At 39.3% G+C, this 21,046-nt stretch overlaps 1 protein-coding gene across 1 annotated transcript; it reads left to right on the top strand.

Annotated features, from left to right (window-relative positions):
* LOC116498076 (cytochrome b-245 heavy chain) lies at positions 1-19,329 on the top strand. Its single transcript, XM_032202337.1, has 13 exons — positions 1-89; positions 2,231-2,326; positions 3,895-4,005; positions 7,149-7,233; positions 8,466-8,611; positions 9,433-9,623; positions 13,028-13,157; positions 13,809-13,901; positions 15,322-15,575; positions 15,870-16,032; positions 16,888-17,034; positions 17,320-17,444; positions 18,162-19,329. Exons 1-13 carry the CDS (start codon positions 45-47, stop codon positions 18,286-18,288), a joined length of 1,713 nt encoding a protein of 570 aa, XP_032058228.1. The 5' UTR covers positions 1-44; the 3' UTR covers positions 18,289-19,329.
* The last annotated feature ends 1,717 nt before the right edge of the window (positions 19,330-21,046 follow it).

Below are 21,046 nucleotides of genomic sequence, written 5' to 3'. Positions count from 1 at the left end.
CCCAGAAAGAGCGGGGCTGTTGTGCACTCTCGTCTCAGGCAATCATGGGTAACTGGGTGGAGAATGAAGGACTGTCCATCTTTGTTGTTGTAAGTACAATTTTTATTGTGATTTCTATCCATTAGAAAGTTCTACAGAAAGTTTTAATAAGCAGATCTCACTGTGTCAGTGAATGATTTATCTGATTATTCTGAAACTAGGGCAGCAAGTGCAGTGACACACTTCAAGAACACGATGTTTTAGGAGCCCTGGCTGGTGTCTTGATTGCTATCAGCTTTATTGTCAATTTAGAAATGATCTTATGTTAACTGTCATTTTATTTGTTAGAAATAGATGTAAGTATTTCTTTTATTTGGATGCAACAGTGACTTAAGGGAAAAGAATAACATTACATATCACTGTTAACCATGTGCACTTCAAAAATAGAAAGCAATCACAACAACAAACCTTTCTTGCACTTTAGTAAACAAAAGTAGATGTAACTGAAAGCACTGTGGATGTGTCTTGAGGATAGAAAATTAATATTAGAGTCAGATTCCAGAATTTAGAGTAGAGATTCATGAATGCTTTGTTAGTACAACTAGCATTTGAACTGAGTTTGTATATAGCTTGCATGGAGTAGCTGTGAAAGTAGGTTAAATTCATTCCAAGCAAGATTTAAAAGTACCAGAAATCTCATTCCCATTTAAAAGAGCCAAAGAGTAAGGCAAGGCAGTTCTCCTTGGAGAAAACGTAGGCACGATAAAGTATTTCAGCATTCACTTTTTTCCACATAATTGTGATACAAGAGCTATGCATATACAACATTTAATATGTGTAGATATGATATGATATGATATGATATGATATGATATGATATGATATGATATGATATGATATGATACGATAATATTATTTTACATAATATATACAATAAAAATGTAATGCCATTTATGGGATTTCTGCCAAGGGGGGTTAGTATATGTAAATAGTGAAAGTAATGCAAAAAAGCCATAGACAATCTATATTTGTGGTGACTGAAATGTGAATGTCTTTGTTCAAAAAATGTATTGCTGCTGCTGTGAACATTTGATACTTACGTACAACATTGTAGATGCTTATCTCTAGTTTAGGAATAAAGCATTAGCACTTCAGTACTTTGAAAAGGAGTAACTACGTTTGCTGTCACCCGCAGTGACTTGAGGAAGTTGAAACTACCAAGAGGTGAATTCGGGCATATTTTTTGCACCAGAACTGAAATATTAACAGAATTAAGTAAGAGGCCATTAGGTTGTTCAAGTAGGATTTTTTTTTTTTTTTTTTAATTTCCTTTTTTAGTCTCAGGGGTATACAAGGTTATCTAGTAGGGAAACAAACTAAAGGAGTCACCAATAAAGAAAGCAACTAAGTGAACAGACAGTTCACTTTCCATACCAAAGTATTCTGCATTGTTCACTACGGCTTTATTATACACTGACTAGCTACAGGGATGTCCAGTGCTTGATAGGAACGGGACAGCCACAGTCTATATTGATTTCCCTCTATAAAACAGACACATAGCATCCTTAACCCCAGCATGCTCAATCTTCACCGGCCCTAGCTGAAAAGCATGGATGTCCCCTAACTCGACCACTCAGCACAAGTTGCCAGAGTGTTACTGTATTTTTCAGAGGGTCCATGTTCTGTATGGGTCAACACCAAGGACTGTGAGAATCTATCAAGGATCAAATCAAACATCTTGGCCTCCTGGGCATGCTGTCAGGCTACTGTACATGGGACTGGCACACTGTCACTTTAAATGTGTATTCAAGAGCATTTAATCCTGAGATTAGATTAATTCTATAATGAGGATTTGGGGATTTCCCATATCCTGCCTTATGCTGATGGAAAACCCTTCACTTTCCTGGACTTGTGCAGCATGGGAAGGACATTTTCAGGCAAACTGCCATTTGAAACTTTTCATGATGTTTGGAGATTTATCTAGACTCACAGACTTAGCTAGACACCTGTAACATGACAGTCCTTACATAACTGTAAGTCTTTTAGACTATGCAAAAGTTTCAGCTACCAATATCTTGTGGTTTGGTTTATTGCCACTCCTATGCTCCTTAAAGCCCATTTCCACCTTCAGCACACCTAACTCTGCAAATAGAAGCACAATGAACTAATTGAAGATTTTTTGAACTGTGTAAATTCAGCTATATGATCTGTAACAACAAACTGTAAAGTTTCCTCTTTGTTTCTCTTTCAGCTTGTGTGGCTGGGGTTAAATGTCTTCCTCTTTTGGTGGTTCTATCTTGCATATGACGTCCCAGAAAAATTCTTCTACACCAGAGAACTCCTTGGTGTAAGTACAAAACATACATTATCTTGTCATAGACTGAGCATAGACATAGCACTTTTCCCTATTTTTTTTTGTGACTGAAACAGGATCAAGTTGCTGGAGCAGCAGGTTCATGTAGGAGTTAAATTCACACATAAACAGATAACTTAATGCAGACAGACATCCAGTGCTTCTGAATAGAAAGCTGGTATGTAAAATAGAGACATCTCATTCTAAAGGTGTTTCCAGGTAACTAGTATTCTCCTGATAATTAAATTAAGCGTGTTGTTGCCACTTTATTTAGCAGAAGGTGAATAAAATATTGCCATTGGAACTATTGTGCAACCATTTTCCCTTTTTCATAGCCTGAATATTTTACATAGTTATCAGCTCTGAAAAGCAATCATAATTCATCAAGTGTGTGAATAGTATTCAAGCAGACACGTGATTCTGGACCCTGGGCTATTCAATGTAACCTAACTAGTTGATGCAACATTAGGTGTCTTACTGTGAAGGTGTTTCCAAAGCTACAAAGGATCATGGTAAATAGAGAAGATTCATTTGTTCATATAGTTTAAAAGCCTGATCACAGACTCAAAAATCACTCTCATCTTCAAATTACAGTACACATCCTTTTGTAGAAGCTCTGCAAATCAATGGTTTAATTCAACCAAGCAGGAAATCCTGCTCATGCAGGATTTCAGATCATGCAGGGTTCAGATCTATGGATCAAATTCTGCCTTTTGTTATCAGGGCACAGATCTGTATGTGGATAACTCTCAGTGTAATCCCAAGTCACTCTTACTGTGATCTGAAACTTGAAAGGGTCCCAGTCAATGCAAGGAGAGCACACACTATCTTTCTCTTCCCTTCAGTGTTTTTGTATTAATATGGTCACTAACCCCTCCTTCCAAACTGTCTTAGTCAAAATTTGAAATTATTGAGGATGTGAAGATCAACATCTAGGGAACACATGCCTAAAAGACGGGGCAATGAATTTTCCTAGACTCTCTTTACTGACAACAAAAGTGCACACACAAGGGACAGGTTGGAGCAGGAGCCTTAGACACTAACCTTCTGAAGATAACATGAGCTTTATGAGCAAGACAAAGCTTCTGTGATATCAATGTTAATTACAAGAAAGACTAGTCCTGATCCAGTCTTATTGTCTTTTGGAACACTCAACCACTTCCCTTTTTAGCTGTCCTTCTCTCTGTCCTAACCCTCAGCCAACTGAAACCACAGCAGGGCCTCTTTCTTTATAACGCTGGGACAGAAAACTCTCCTGATGGCTTAGACTTGCATCTGTGCTTGGCCATGAACTGTCAGATCTGAGAGGGAGCTTTTCATACAACCATAGTATTTCAAAACTGGGCATGGAAAGTGTCTGTCTGGAGGAAGGTTTTCTCTCTGCATATGTGCCCCTAACTAGGCCAGAGCATGGCTACTCTGAAATGCAAGCATTGTTAATTAACTCTAGATCTCACACTCATTAATACTTGTGATATAATACATAAATGAAATCTTTGCTTATGTGTCTCCTGGATAATGTCCTAGGTAATTCATTAATAATAGCATCTCTCCAATTACAGCATGCCTTGGCTCTGGCAAGGGCTCCTGCAGCTTGTCTGAATTTCAACTGCATGCTGATTCTGCTGCCAGTATGTCGAAACTTGCTCTCCTTCCTCAGAGGATCAAGTGCGGTAAGATGAAGAAAGAATTTCAAAATTTATGAAAGATAATAACCCAAGTAGCCTTGCAAATACACCCAAGTGACTGTCCAAGTTCCCCAAATACACTGTTATTTGGGGATGTCCTCTATGAAGAAGTAGAGAAGGCCAAAGTTTTGCTATGAGAAAGACTGAGGTCTCTATGCCAATGGTATGCCTAGAGCTCTGTTGAGATACTTTGCCTTGACTTAGACTTCTTCCCTTTATCCTTGCCTTCTGGGTATCATGCTGCCTTGGATGCAAGGGCCCTGTTCTGTCTGCCAGACACCACTGGTGATGCTTACACATATTTGCCTCATTTGTCAATGATACCATACCCATTTATAGTAGGAGAAATTAATCCATGTCTTCTGTCTGTGCATGTTCAGTTCTTACAGCAAATGTATCCTTTCACAGACTTAGAATGGGACTTTTCAAGTGGTTCATAAATTACGTTCTTTCTTTTCTGCATTGCATTTCTATCTCAGGATGAAATAGTTCACCAGCCTTTTGACCATTTCTAGCTCCCAAATACACACGTTATGCACAGCACCAAGGAACCACCACTAAGAAAAAGGACAACCAATTCTAGGTGATATCTGGAGTGGCTTCCTATGATAGCACTGACTGTATCACATTACTGAAATCTAGATCTCTATTACAGCAGAAATAATGCAGACAGAAAGATAAAATGATTTTATTCAGGCATACTATAAAAAGCTCCCATTCCACAGCTATGATGATTAGGCCTCCAAAAGCATCTACAAGTTGCAAATCTTATTAATACAAAATGGATGACCCTTGTCAGCTGAGGGAACACATAAGAAAATAATCAGAGACAACCCACACTGTACACTCATCCAGTACATATAGTTTGACAATCAGTGTGGATGAAAAAGTGAACTGTTTCTGCCACATTAAGCTCCTAAATAATATTTCCAATGCTGTCCAAAGTTGGGTTGTAAGCAGGTTGGGAAGAAGTCTTCTGAGCTCAAAGCAATGAAAGAGCTGAAGACATTTTCAGAAACATTACTGGAATGCTTAAAACTGATTCCAAGGGTTGAGAATTGTACTGCAACTGGGTCTTAAAGCTTCTTGTCCTGAATTGCTCATCTCTTACCCAGTTTGCAAGTCTGAACCATGTAGAGATCTACAGCTTCATTTCTGCTGCCTGCCTGCAGCTGACAGCACCAGGCTGTGTGAGGAAGCTCAGGACTCTGAGGATGAATAAGGACATGAGGGTGGGACATAAAACAGGATTTAAAGGCTGTTTGGAATTTCTTTAACTTCTGTTGCTTGATGCTATAAATCTCAATAGCTTTTTTTATATATATATATTTGTTTATTTATATATTACATATACAATGTATTTATAGACATAAATCAATTTTATACAATAAATCTATAGCAATGTGTTGTATTACCTCAGGAAGGAAGGAATTGTATACCTTAAGCAAAACATGCACAGCTTAGTGTCCCACTGGTAAGGACAGGACTGTGGTAGCCATGGTGCAGTGGTGCAGCTGTTTGTGCTTGTTCTACTCTTTTGTCTAATTAGCTATGATCTGGAAGTAAAACCTGTGAGGATCTCTTAAGAAAATCAGGATTTTTAAATGTCATGTTACTTACTGAAGGGGCAGTGGCCTTTCCAGTAGCAATGCCATTGGGGTTAGGCAGAGGGTGAATTGCTCAATAGGAATGTGATGGAAACTCCTGCCCTTTACATTCTGCCACCCAGAAATGATACACCACAAAGTTGTTTATTATTAATTGAAAGAACGGCTGTGTTGTCTTTGCATGCCCTTTGTTGCTGTATTCATTGCTTTTGTTAATGAGCCTCACTACTGAACTTAACTGCAGCATTTTGCCATTGCTTGGTCTTAAACTCTTAAACAGCAAGACCTAGTGTTCCTACCTGCTTTTTGCAAGGTAGAAAAGCAGGATGGGCACTTCCATGCTGTACTACTCTTTGTTCTACAAGCCTTTTAATTATATCTCAAGACACATGATGCAGAGAAGGTGAAATTTATTCTGGCTGTTGTTATAGTCTGCTGAAGTCATTGCAGTAGTGTTAAAGTTTGCCTTTTAATCAAAGTCATAGCTGGAGAACAAAACAAAATGAAACAAAACAAAACAATGATCTGGAATGATCAGATCCACCCTGTTACCTGGGAAGATACTTTACCTGTCTGTCTACAAAGTTAATGTCCAGCAAGCACTTGGAAGAAAATTTTGATCTCTCTTAATTTCTTGTGTGAAACATTTATATGGTTCCAAGGCATATAATGTTTTAGCTTGCTTAGTGTTTTGTTACTTTTGGCAGTTAGCAAAAGCAATATAAGGACACAACACAGGATATTTATGCTTTCTACTGCGTGGAGGCAACAAATGCTAGGTTTACAAGAACTTCAATTTATAGGAGAACAGCCACGGACTACAGCGCAATTTAGATAGGGTCTCTTAGGCACCTGTCATAATCGTTAATGAAAATACCATTCTGTTTTTCTTAAGAACCAAGTTCTTCAGCTTGTATTAGCAGAGAGGTTTTTTTTATTCCTGTTTCGCTTGGATAACGTTAGTGACAATTTGCAAATGAATGTCTGGCAAGTACACCCAGTGTTTTGGGGAAGGAATCACTCAGGAACATAAGTGACTGCTGCGTTTGGAGTGGAAGTTCTCTGAGATGACAGTTATGGCTTTGCAGTCCATTTCTACAGTGTGAACCACAACAGGATTCTGATGCTAGCTGGAAACCTGAGTCCCTACCAAAACAGTCACCTTGTCCTGGCATGGCAGAGTGTGATGATTCCCTCTATTTATAACATCATTTAAATTTAACACAGATAAGACATATATTCTTGCCATACTGCATGTTATTTTTTTCTCATTAACATATATTTTGTTTCAATGGGACATATTAAAATATAATATTATGATTATATTCTAAGTATGGAGTGATATATTTTTGTTTATATTTAGGAATTCTGAATTCCTAAATATTCTTTACCACCAATGTGACCAATTGTTATGCTTAGGGCCTCCATTTTTTGTTCACGTTTTTGTTTTTCCTGCATTTAAATAAATATGCGAAGGCATCACAAGTAGTCTGCAAATACTTTTTTTCTTCAACCCCAAAGTGCTGCTCTACCCGTGTCAGACGACAGCTGGACAGGAACCTCACTTTTCACAAAATGGTGGCATGGATGATCGCCCTTCATACTGGTTGGTACTCAAATGTTTCTTTGTTTATTCCTTTCTTTTTCATTTTAGGCAAAATTCAGGTGGGATTCAAGTTCTTATGGATATGGGCAGAGAGCTGATTTCATTAACCTGAAGGAGTCAGCATGTATCAAAGCTTAGAACAGTTTTCAGTCATTGATCTGCAACTGTCAGAGAGCAAAAGATAAGTAAGAAATGATACCTTTCTGTTGCACTGTTAGCAGAATTCATGACACTGATTAATAAAGAGTATTTAGCAAAGCCTTGAGAACCTGGTACTTTAGCTATTTTTTTGTTTAGGCTTATAAATTGGCTGGCACATCTGAAAAAATAATAGAAATAATTAAAGAAAGTGTTGTAAAAACTAGGGCAGGCTGTTGAATTATTTTCATGTTTTATCTGTTATCAGGTAAACTAAAGTTGTTTTTTTTTTTTTTTTTTTTTTTTTGTTTTTTTTTTTTGTTTTTTGTTTTTTTTTTTTTTTTCCCCAACAAATTTGCCACTTCTCAATTCATGTATCTAACAAATCATGTATCTTAGAACAGTAGTAACATCAGTAGATTACTTGAGCTCACCACTTCACAGGAAAGGAACGGGGCAATTCAGTTTATGTAAGGCCACTCAGGCCCTGATTTGCATGTGAGTAAATATCCAGTGATATAAAAGTGGAAAATATCAGAGAAGTGTTGTATAGCTTACCCCTGCAATAAGACACTGTGAAAATAGTGTGAAATACTTCAGGTGTACTAGTTTATGGACAAGTCCAGCCCAGCAAAAACTTTCTAATGACTGTTAGCCAAACAAAGCAAAGAAGCTTTGTTAGGGCAAAAAAGCCCTATAAAATCTGACACCAAAGAGATCCAGATTCACTGCTTCACTCTTCTACATAGTTCCTGTATGATCCTGACAGATAACTTAAGCCATCCCAAGTATAAAATTAGGGCACTGCTCTTCAACTTGAATTGCTGAAAGCCTTTGTTGAATAAAGATGTTCTAGATTTTTTTTTTCCCTTTACCTCTTTCCTTCCTCTACCCAGTAAAAGGTGTAAACTTCAGATGGTGAAGCTTTAGCAATAACACACGTCAGTGATCTGAAATTGTGATGAAGGGGGTGAGAGTGGCAAAGGTTCTAAGCTGCTGTTGAGAAACATTACAGTGTTCACCCAAATGTTACCCCAAAACACTGAGTACTTAACCTGTGCTTAACCCTAATTAATTGTTTCTGTCATTCCTAGCAATTCACACCATTGCACACTTATTCAATGTGGAGTGGAGTGTGCAAGCACGTCTTGAGGAGAAAAACACTCTTGCATCTGCGCTCTCGAAACTTGGTGATAAGCCAGAAGAAAGCTATGTCAATTTTTTTAGGCAAACTATTCCGGTAAGTGACATCAGGCTGTGAAGAATCATTATTCCATTCATCTAGATAATCATGCAAGAATATCCCAGTAGATTTCCTATTTCTGGAGTGCACAATCTGCATTTGAACCATCTTGCAGGACAGTCTTTTGTAATTCATTCTCTTATGTTGGTCAATAATAACATGGCTGACTTTTGGTAATACTTTATATCTTTTCACGTGAGGATTTCACATTAGCTTTAAACCGTGCCATAAAAACAAATGCCCCATAAAGAAATCTTCTCATTAGGCAGACAGAAATCAAAGCAAAAGTTTTGACCTTGAGCTCCCTAAATTCTGGTTCAAAACAAACAAACAAACAAACATAAACACACAACAAAAAAATAAAAAAAATAAATAAAAAAACTCCTCATTCCTCAGAAGCACCAAGAGTCTGACATAGGTTTTGAGAACCACAGCTGCACAACATGACTGAAAATGAGAGCTTTAATTTAGCTTCCTAAATATGGATGTAGGACCTCAGCTCTAGAAACAGAGTTGCTCAGAAATCTTTCTTTTCCCCAAACCCCTAGTGCTGAGCAGTGGCAGAGTTAGAAACAATCCTTGGTGTGCTAATATGTGGAAAATCCTTTATCTCCACTTCCACTTACTTTAGTAAGAGTACATTTGCAGTAAAACAAAAATGGAGTGGGTTTTCAAAACATTGTTGGCAAATTCATAGAAAATGACTTAAAGATTTGCAAGAAGATAAAGAAATTGGCAAGGGAGACAGACTGGTGGTTCAGCTGACTCAGCATTGATGCAGCCTCTTCCCTAGACCAATGTGTTCAATTATTTTACAGAATCCCATGGGGGGCTTATATGTGGCTTTCACATACTTGGCTGGTCTCACTGGTGTTATCATCACTTTGGCCCTCATACTAATCATCACGTCGTCCACCAAAACCATCAGAAGGTCATATTTTGAAGTATTTTGGTACACACATCATCTCTTTGTCATCTTCTTTATTGGCCTTGTCATCCATGGTGCTGGGTGAGTATTCGCATTTATTGCACAATACATGATAACTTCTATATTTTAGCTTAAAGCTCTCTACCCACAGATATATAGAGAGACTTAAGTCACTAAACAGCAGTTACTTTTATGGTAATGATGCACCAATACGGATTCTGAGGACAATAGGCCCTCAGATACAAGCAACAAGTTATTCACATGCATGAGGCTTATGAAAGTCAAGCCTATCAGTTCACTGATAACCAACTCTTTCTGATACTTAAACTGGAAAGCTCTTTCCCAGGGTTCTGGTTTCTAATTTGTATTTTATCTTTGTGTCCTAAAAGGAATAGTAATAACATAAGGCCTAGGATTTTGTGGAATAAATGATAACTATAACAACATGCATTTATCTTTCAGACTTGGATGAGTTTTGGGGATTTAGTATCAACAGCATTTCATAATAGATTTTTAGCTGTTGCAGCTCAAATACAGGTAGCTGTACGTTTTTGTAACTTTAAAATGCCAAACATTTTCTTTTCCAACAGTTAGTTCATTCCATACCTTCTGAATTATCTGAATAGCCTATTGAAACAATTTTAGGACAATGCACAAGCAATTTAACTGCTTAGAAAAATGAACTTTAGTTTCATTTTTTAAAACTACAGAACTGATGCATAAAGAGAAAAAAAAAAAAAAAAGCTAAATCTTCCAAGCCACATTTCATAGTTCATAATTATGCTATTTTATCCATTTTATCCATTTACAATGAAATTCTAGGTGTTATTACCTTAAAAATAGCTAAGAATTCAGAGCACTAGAAAGTGTCCTTTAAAAATGCCCAACAAAAATGACTATTCAACAACACTTCCTCTTAGTCAAATAGTGCTAGAAAAAAAAAAAAAAAAAAAAAAAAAAAAAAGACGACAGAAATGAGATTACAACAGGAACAGCAAAAATAGAAGGCAGAGGAGGATCACCAGCAACGATAGTCCATTTAAACTTCCAAAACAAGAAGAATGTTTGAGTAAAACATTGAAGGAAAAGAACAAATGGGTCATGTTTCCTTCAGCAAACACATTATAATTACCGACAAAATGTCCAGACTTGTCAACAGCTACTGCACAATGCTGTCAGAAAGCAAGCATTGCTCTTTCTAGCAATCAGTGAGTAGCATATATTTCATAGAAGCTGACTTTTTGGTTACTTGGATGTGGACTATATCTTCATCATTTTAATAACATAGTACTGAAAAGACAGAGTTTGGGCAGCAGTAGAGGTCGACGTGGTTGTCAGAGAGATTCAGCTAGACTTTGGGAGGAGATAAACACAGGAATATTATTATCTGTAGATGGAAGGATGATTTCTGGCAGTGAACTCAGAGGGGCCGTTACTCGTATGCAGGATAGGTGTTAGATCACTTTCAGGCAAAGATAGCTCCATCGTATTTTGCCTTAAAAGCAAAAGACATTTCAAGTTTAGAGAAAATGATACTATACTGAAAAAATATTAGATGGTCTTTTTATGCTCAGGGAAGGAATCTTAGATGTGTAAAGATAGATGTTATAAAATAAGTATGATCTGACACTCGCAAAGTTGTATGTTTGAAAGAGGCATAGATGTCATCGTATCTCAAAAGAAAAGGCTGTGTCATACATAGGTATATGTGCATACGTATAGACATGTATATACAGAAAACTGAAGCAAATATAGTTAATGGAATGAAGGGGGCAAATTCTTGTCTGTTACAAGCTGTTAAAGCATTTTTCCATCACCAATATTCTGTGCATGAGTTATGTCACAGACAAAAGTCCAAATCTTCCTGTTGTAGTAAATGTAAAGAGGAAAGAGTACAGAGATCCAGATCACCCTGCCTTGGAAGTTAAAGTAAAACTTGTAGCAGAAAAAGAAGTAATGATAAGGCTATATTATTGAAAGCTTAATTTCAGTACTGGAAGAGCATCTACACTGCACAGTAAGTGAAAATAATTGTTTCCCTTTTCTTGTACAAGCTCCCAGCATTGTCAAACTCTGAGTGGATTATAAGGCAGGGCAAAAGCCACCAGGCCCACTCTTTCCCTTAAGTGATGGGGGTGAGGGTTGTCAGAAAACAGGTGGAAAATGGGCTCCTCCTGTTCCTGTAAATCACCCCAGAGGGTGGCTCCGCTGAAGCCGTTGTCACTAGTGGGGAAGTGAGTTGCAACTGGTGATCCTGCAAACTGCAACTCGTGATGCTCCTAGGACAGTGTCATTCTTTCCCTTTATTTTTCAGGCAGGATGACAATGAAACCCTTAATGAGGAAGCGATTCGCTAGTAGTATCTATCAGCGTTGAAATCTTTTAACTTTCAAGATAGTGCACAGGCACTGCAATAATCCTCTGATACATTTGTCACTTAAAGACAGATACACATTTAACTTAGATACCAAATTTCATTGAAACATCAGAAACACAGTTCAGTTCAAGGAAACCAATCTTGAAACACAGAAAGAGAAGTCATGGAAAGAAAATATCAACAGGATCATATTGGCATGAAGCCAATCAGAATCAGACCATTTCCAGGGAAAGTCATCAGATCTAAATCTTCATTTCTTTGCTATCACCATCATCCTACTAATTACTGTCATTCTGGGGACTCTCACGTGCCCCAGAGGCTGGTAGAACTCCATACAGAGGCAGGAAATGTCGAACAAGTTCTGAGTATGTTTTTCGTCCTCAAGACTGAAATTTTCTTCCAGCACCAGCTCTGCTACTAGAAAGCTAGAACTGGAGAAATCAGGCTTCTCTATAATAAAACAAACAACCAATACAAACCAAGCCAAAACACAAGCTGAAATATAGAGTCAGGATCATCAACTGACATCAGCTGGTTTGGCTGGCAGGCTGGCGTAGCTCCACTGAGCCAGAGGAACCTGTGCCCATTCACACCAACTGAACATCTACTGTGCAGCTTTAAAGAGAGAGAAAGTATCAAAGGAGGTACTTTGGAATGGGTTCTCTATGATTTCTAAGCTAAATAACAGTAATAATTTCTGCACTGATCACTAGGAAACTGATTATTTCACTAGGAAACTGATTATTGAGCCCACTCCCTGTTTGGTTTTTCTTATTGAAGGAAAAAGTAGGATTGCTTTGAAAAGAATGAAGTTTTCCTATTGTGACCACGTACTGGAAATGATAATGAACATACCCCTTAGTTCCTCGTCTGATCTTGTTGTTGGTATTTTCCCCTACAAACTTTCCTCCTCATTATTATCATTTTAATAGGAATTTTGTGGGTTGGTCAGAGAAATAGAACTGAATCAAAAGGAACACCAACACTGCAGAAGTCCATAACTTCATGGAAATAGATTAGTACATAAACAGAATAATAATAAGTGACAGTTCATGACAATAAGTTCATTTACATTTCATTCCCTTAATGTTTTGCAATTTTTTTTCAGGCGTATTGTACGTGGACAGACTGATGCAAGTCTGGCTGAACATAAACCAGAGATTTGCTATAAGAACTTCAGTAAGTGGGGGACAAAAGGAGCTTGCCCAATCCCCCAGTTTTCAGGGAATCCTCCTATGGTAAGAACAATTGTTCCGAGTGTAGAGTCAATCAAAAATGTTTAGAGTTCACTTTTTGTTAAATAATGTATACAGTCACTGCAGAAAGCAGCTTACTTTACGTAAAGCAATACGTGTTTACGAAATGTATTTTGCAGCTTGTTGCAGTTCCTAAAAAGTGCTATAATCCACATAATAGTTTCATATTATTAATGGATCGATAATCATTAACAGAAAATGATTGTCTTCAGACATCAAGAGCTGAAACTTCAGCTCTTACTGACTAACCAGGCTGGCTTTCATGTATGTTTCAGACAGAGCTGTTAACAGAAAACTTCCCTGCAGTAATACAGACCTGAGTCAGTAACACATTGAGAGTTGTATTCCTCATTACACCTACCTACCTTAGTTTTAAGGTATAGACAAAATCACCCATAGGAAAGTGCATTGCTGTAACTATTGTATCCATTAAAAACCCAACTGCAATTCTCAACAAAGAAATAAATTCTTTCTCTGAGCAGAAGCTATTTTGAAGGTGTCATATATTTTAAGGCTTCCCTTCTCTGGTTGATAAGTAACTTAAATTAACTCCTGTTAATAGCACTTCCAGAACTCAGTGTAATGTCAATTGCCATCTTCATGATCTGACTTCTCATTTTATTCTGTTAACAGACATGGAAGTGGGTAGTAGGTCCCATGTTTTTGTACCTCTGTGAGAGGTTGGTGCGGTTTTGGAGGTCACAGCAGAAGGTTGTTATCACAAAGGTATGTGTTGATGGTATGCTTAACACTGGGCAAAACGTTACCAATTTTTCCAGACGCTGCAGCGAAGCCAGCAGTCCCTACACATCAGACAATGTGGTCAATTAAAGACCTCTCAGGTGTGTCCTGGCTGCTAACACACAAAAATAATACTAACCTCTAACATCCAAGGATAGTTGTCCCTAAGAAGGTCTTTCAAAGAGTGCAGGAAGAAGTTAGCTAAGGCACAGGACTGAGTCTTAGAGAATTAATTTTCTTCAGATCTAGCGAAACGCTCACCAATGTAAATACTCCACGGCATAAAGAGTAATTTAGGATAACAAATCTTTGTTTTCAAAACTACCTGGATATTTAGGAATTCTGATTTTTCAGCAGAACAAATGTCTTCTGAGTAGGAGAGCTAGGGGGTACCTATTTTGCACAGCCAAAGCTAACATTAAGCTTAGGTGGTAGGTCCCCATGGTGTGTTGCAGAGATGTTAATGCTGATTCTGAAGGTAAGATAGGCAAATTATCGTGGCATCAAACTCAGAAATACAAAAACTCCCCTGGCCTTTCCCAACATAATTTCTTCACGTGGCAGTGTGTTGCATCTCATGGACCTACCCTGTTCAAGTCATAGCAGGATCTGGGGGATCATAGTAGATGCCTCTGCTGTTCCTGGCACCATGCTGACATATTGGAAGGCTCCTATACTCTAGCATGCTTTCTAGTAACTTTACCAAAATCTCTCTATTTCTGCATCATATGTCTGTTGTGCCTACTTGGTGCCTTGTTGGCAGGAAGCTTCTTCCACAATGCTGAGCGCTATTATTGATACCTACATTAATAAACAGAGACCTGATTCTCTTCTAAAAACTGAAAATAACATTGGCAACAACTTTAGGATTAAAAAATTGCAGTGATTGAAATACTAGCCTTGCTTCTAGATATTCCTACTGTTAATTCTTGGCTAAATATAGGTACAATAGGCACAACTATAGTTCCCACCCAGGTATAACATGAAAACTTCAGTTTCCAGTGGTACTACCTGTCTAATTCCCTACCTGTATGATAGCTCTTTGTTGATACATGCATCCAGTTTCATTAACACTGTGCCACTGTGTAAGCTGCACGTAGAGTTAACAATGTGCATACACAAATCTGGTGATGTGTCACAAGATGTGCCAGTCTGACCTATCCCTTTTGGAGTGACTGCACGTACAGTGTGAAAAAGGTACCTCAGCCAACAACTCCGCATCTTCTGCAGTCTTTCACCCAGCTGTCAGGCATTGCTTCTCACTCCCAGTTTACTAGGAACAAAGTTTCACCTGCCTTCCTTGCCTTCATAGGAAAGGATGATGAAGGACCGATAAAACCAGTGATCAGGGAAGAAAGCCTTTTCCTTTTGTCTTTTTTTTTTCCCCTTGTCCCTCTGGCTGTAGGTGGTGATTCATCCTTTCAAGACGATTGAGCTCCAGATGATGAAGAAGGGTTTCAAGATGGAGGTCGGACAATATATTTTTGTCAAATGTCCAGCAGTGTCTAAACTGGAATGGCATCCATTCACTCTAACCTCTGCCCCAGAAGAGGATTACTTCAGTATTCATGTCCGTATTGTGGGGGACTGGACAGAGGGCTTGTTCAATGCCTGCGGATGTGACAAGCAAGAATTCCAGGAGGCCTGGAAGTTGCCCAAGTATGTACAGAGAGACTCCACCACAAAGCCAACCAAAATCTTAAACACTTTAAATTGTACTCAGCCAGTTTGGTGGCACCTGCGATGCAGTCATTAACTACTTCCATCACAGATTCTGACCTTGGACTGCTCCTTCCAGTTCCCTCCTATGATCAAATCCACCTTTTCTCTTACTTTCTAGCATTCAGCCCAAACATGCATTTTAACAGACAAATACTTTACCTTTCTACTGTTACTTTAAATGGTGCTAACAAATATTCACTACTGATTTATTAAGAGTACTTTTGATTTCAGGATAGCTGTGGACGGCCCCTTTGGAACCGCCAGTGAGGACGTGTTCAGTTATGAAACTGTTATGCTTGTTGGAGCTGGGATAGGGGTCACACCATTTGCATCCGTGCTCAAGTCTGTCTGGTACAAATACTGCCACGATGCAACGAACCTAAAACTTAAGAAGGTACGTGTCCTCTTTGTCACAGAAATTTCCCAGAACTCATGTAGTTGTTGGAGGGCTGACAGCCCAAATCGAAACAGGCCCAGAAAAGGGATCTGGCTCCAAACATGCATAAATCCTGAAAGAAGAGCCCAATTGTGTCACAAGAGGAGCAGACAGGGAAGCAAGAGGATGAAAAAAAAAAAAAAAAAAAAAAAAAAGGAGAAATACCCTAGGAGCAAAACCCTATAAGCAAATCCTGCCTGTGGTCCTGGGGATTTGGGGATTTCCACCTGTGGTGGAAGTGCCATTCAAGCCATGGTAGATACAAAAAGACATGCCATACTTCCCCAGCACATGCAAACATTGTGTGCCTTCCCTAACAACAAAGAGAGCAACTCTGTCAGTGGAAGCACCCTGCTGCCATCCTCTTCTTGCCTTCTGCCCCTGGAAAGTCCCTGTGCAGAGATGTGGGGCCACACTCCACAGTTATGGGCATATCCAGAGGACAGATCTGATTTCGTTACCTGCTTTAATTTAACTTCCCTGCCAGCAGACAGGGAGATAGAATATACCTCCAGGTCATTATTTTACATCCTAACAAGCTGTTTTACAACTGGGGAAACATCCTGAACTACAAACGTAACCCACTAGTGAAAGACAAATAGAAAGATGTTTCTTTGTTCTTGCAGTCACTCATTCTGCTTCACAACCCTCCCAGTGTCACAACTCCTGAATAGCTTCAGTACTGCCTACCCATTAGCTGAACTGGTCAGGACAATTTCTACAAGAAGTCTGAAATCCTCATTTAGTCAGCAGACAGAAACCCGGAAACCTAAAGGACTATGTCCCCTGACAGTTTACTCTTGTCTCTTCCAGATCTATTTTTACTGGCTTTGCAGGGACACTCATGCCTTTGAATGGTTTGCTGACCTCTTGCAGTCTCTGGAAACTCAAATGCAGGAGAGAAATAACGCAGAGTTTCTCAGCTATAACATCTACCTTACAGGCTGGGATGAATCTCAGGTAAAAACACTGCAGAAAATATCACTGCCTTATGTACTGATTACAGTTCTTGGACTAAAACAGTTCATTCCAAAAGAAATGTCATTTCAGTGTTCAACACTTTATGGCTTTAAGTCTTGAGATAACCCAGTCAGGGGAAAAGAGGGAGATGGACACTACCAGTCAGGACTATACCCATGTAACTTTCCTTCCTAAACACCATAAATTCTTCAGGAATGTTCTTGGTTTGCAAATAATTCAGTGCATATTGACATGATGCTGTCCTTTGTCTTTCATTTCCCACAGGCCACTCATTTTGTAGTGCATCATGAAGAAGAGAAGGATGTGATTACAGGCCTTAAGCAGAAAACCTTGTATGGAAGACCTAACTGGGAAAATGAGTTCAAAACCATTGCAAGGCAGCATCCAGGGTAAACCTGTACTGATAGTCCTCTGTCTGAACATCATAATAGCACAATCTTGTTCCTTTCACTGATAATGTTTGAGGACAGTATTTTAGAGTATTTTAACAACAATCTCCAAGTATCTTCTAATCTGGTTTCAGACATGGACATGACCTGGAGTCTTGACCAAATTGTTTTAACCTACAGCTTAAAAAAAAAATAAAAAATCATCCATGCTTGGTGAGGTATGCAATTACTAGCAGATGTTTTAGAAAAAACATATCACAACTTCCTAGCTGAAGTAGATAGGAAAGTCATTTGACCTCTAAATACCTCAAATAGTAATGCTTTCTACCTATAAATAAGTAAATAAATAAATAAAACTAAATATTGATGGTCTTTGGCTGAGCACCCAAAATTTGTAGGAAAAAATAGAACAGTTCCTTTCAACAATTTGTGTCATGAACTCTGAGACTTTATTGATTCCACTGAGGTCCATTGAACTGTCTTCACTGACTTCTGCTGAGCTGAGATGTAGCCCACCATCTGCTTTAGAAGCAGTAGTAAATGCCTTACAAGTTTGAAGGGGTTATAAGTTTTAAAGGGGAGACATGCTGTTCTCCTTTAAGTTTTGTCACTGAGAAAAAAAACAACTTGCAGCTACAGAACATAAGATTGATATGCACAAACAACATCCAGCTGCTCTATATTTAGTTCCTGACCATGTTTTCATTTTCTTCACAGTTCCAGAATAGGTGTTTTTCTGTGTGGACCTGAGGGCCTAGCTGACACGCTCAACAAGCAGAGCATCAGTAACTCGGAAGCTGACCCACGAGGAGTACACTTCATCTTTAACAAGGAAAATTTCTAACTCCCAAATATGTGGCAGTCATTCATTCAATACAAAGCCTAAAGACTGGATCTTTTTGTGGGAAGAGCAGCCCGGCTTCTAATCCCAGTTTCGCAAATGCATATCCCTTTGCTTCTTTGGAATTATTCTGGCGCTGCGGTAGAGTAGGAGTCACGTTTTACTTTAAGAAAGTTTGCACTGCCTGCCCACCCACCCCCCAACACGCTGGCAATTTAGCAAGAATTTATTCTTCATCTGTGTGAGGGGAATTCCCCTCAACTGTCTTTATCCTCCTGTTATTCATAATGACTGCTGAAGGTTCAAGGCAGACATACGCATTTGGGAACCAATTTACGCAGAGAAAGCTTAATGCTATTAAACTATAAGGCGTTCTGGCATAATGCTTGCTATTAAGAGACAGCTTATCCTGGCTACAGGGAGTCTCTGGAATGAGGAAGGACTTAGGGAGGGGTGCGTAGGAAAAACTGGACCTTAGAACAGGAAATCTGCTTTGCACACCAGCATCTCTCAGGCTTCCAGGTACAAGCCTAAATGCCTCGTCCAAGAGATAGCATGGGCAGCTGGAAAGCAGCCATTTCTCTTTAGGGAAGCAGAGAAGTGAAGAGGAACCACCTGGATGTCAGAGCACCACTGCCACCATCGCCCAGCTGCAGAGGGGACCATGAGGCTGGTGCCAAACCAAGTCCTACGCTCAGACTGTGAGCCATCGCTCAGCAGCTCCGAACTGTTTCAGTTTCACATCTCTAAATTTCTGACTTCAAGGCTGAAAGGACTCCTCACTGAGTGGTTTAATGGGTCTTTTGTGAAGCATTTTAAAATGCACACAGGCCTTTTGGCCCTATTGTTCAGCTGCTCCTCTTTGACTGTAGTGAGATAGGTTTGAGAAAGCAAATACCATGGGGACAGTAGCTGGAAGAGACATGAATAAAGCTTGCATGTGTGCAGGAAACCCATACAAAGCACAGTGCTTCTGTATGTACAGTACAGGTAACAGGTTATTAAAAAAAAAAAAAAAAAAAAAAAAAGCTGCAGGAAAAGAAGAAAAAAAAAACAACACACCTTAAAACAGACATTTTATTTCAGCCCAGTTCAGCCCTGTCACCTGCTTACTGCCTTTAAAACTCCTCTGCCAAGCCCGATGGTAGCTCCTACACAACACTAGACCTTGCTGACAGGTTCCTGCAGTCGGCAGAAAAAAAGTGGTGACCTCCTTCTGTAACTTCACACAAGTTTGTGTAACCTTCTGGTTGTATGTAGTGTATTTTACACCCCAGCTTGCCAGACGGGATGCGTTCTCCATTTATACCATTTCTAAATGCTATCCAAGCACTTCATGCTACTTTTGAAGGACAGCTTACCATTTTTATTTATTAATATAAAACGTACCTATATGACACTGAATTGTATCACCATCTGAAGGGCAGAAATTGGTAAACACAACTAAAGATCAGCTCTTGGTGAGGATTTTTTCAATTATTTTCTTCAATTCTCAAAGGGGCCATATTTAAATCCACACAATAGTGTTTGAAGCATGCCTATTAAATCAGAACAGAGCTTAAGCAGAATTAAATAAACTTCTTCATTGGAATAAAAAGAATTGCTATGTAAATACAGGAAGGCTCTCATCCTCTGCAGAGAGCACTGAAATATTTGGCTTTGATTTTAATGGACATAGGATCGGATTTTCACACTGTCAGCTAGCAAACTGGAAGTTTGGGGTCTAATCGATACAGAAGGAAGAAGGGGTCTAATACAGCATATTTAAGACCCTAAGCATTTGAAGACTCTTGGAGGCGGGTGCATTTTACTTCACTTATTCGTTTTCTAAACATTGTCATGTTTGTTCTTACAACTCCAGGGATCTTTCCTTTCACAGCCAGTTCTAATGACACTCCCTGACCTTCTGCACATTTATACCAGGGACTGTTGGCCAGAAAAAAGGAATTGTGTGCTTATCGATAAACCACTGTCTTCCTAAAACATGTAAAAGAGCAAGCAACAGCTTCTCAGTTTCTTTCAAAGGTTTGTTTTATTAAATACTGCTGAAATATGAGACGTGCATTAACAATTGTGGTCTGAATATGAAACATGAAGGGTGTTTTTTTTTAATCTAGGATACGTGAGTGAGACAGATAGCACTGAAACACAAACATATGAAAGAAACTAGATCAAGTCCTCCTTGCTCTTCAGCAAAGCATGGAGGGATGTCAGTGGTGTTGTTTTCAACGCTGCTGTCTTCTTGCTAATGGAGTGAAGCCCTCCTTCCAAATGCTTGCCTGGTCTACAGACATTCCCCACATAGGTGGCATTTCTGTGAGCTGCTTGAGACATGCCAGTCTTAGATGATCATGGCTGTGACAACACCACTGCTTCCAGGGCAGCAGGCTACAGGTGAGCCTATAGCACAGTCCTGTTTGGTGTCCCGATGACATTGCTTGGAAATAGATCGCTGCTACAGGCCGGGCCCCTTGCTGAAAATTTCCTCCTTCCGTGTGTTTGGGGATTTTCTGCCATGGGGGCGGTGGCAGGGGTAGCTCTCACAATCAACAGATTCTTTCTGCTGTCACGCTGCTGACTCCCAGGGGCCTGCCCTGGAAACAAAGGTTGGCTTCTCGGCGTTGCTCGGGGAGCTGCATATGGTATTCTGCACTGTGGGCAACGCTGCCTGCCACCCTGACCTTAATGTGAAGCACCAGCGAGGTTTTCTGGAAGGCAGGGACACATCAGGGTTGTGCCCGTGGACAGCTGAGGGGAGCAG

Source organism: Aythya fuligula, chromosome 1 (genome assembly GCF_009819795.1).
Source record: "Aythya fuligula isolate bAytFul2 chromosome 1, bAytFul2.pri, whole genome shotgun sequence".
Classification (NCBI taxonomy): domain Eukaryota; kingdom Metazoa; phylum Chordata; class Aves; order Anseriformes; family Anatidae; genus Aythya; species Aythya fuligula.
The sequence above is the reverse complement of the archived record's forward strand: the minus strand, read 5'-3'. Positions and strand labels throughout refer to the sequence as shown.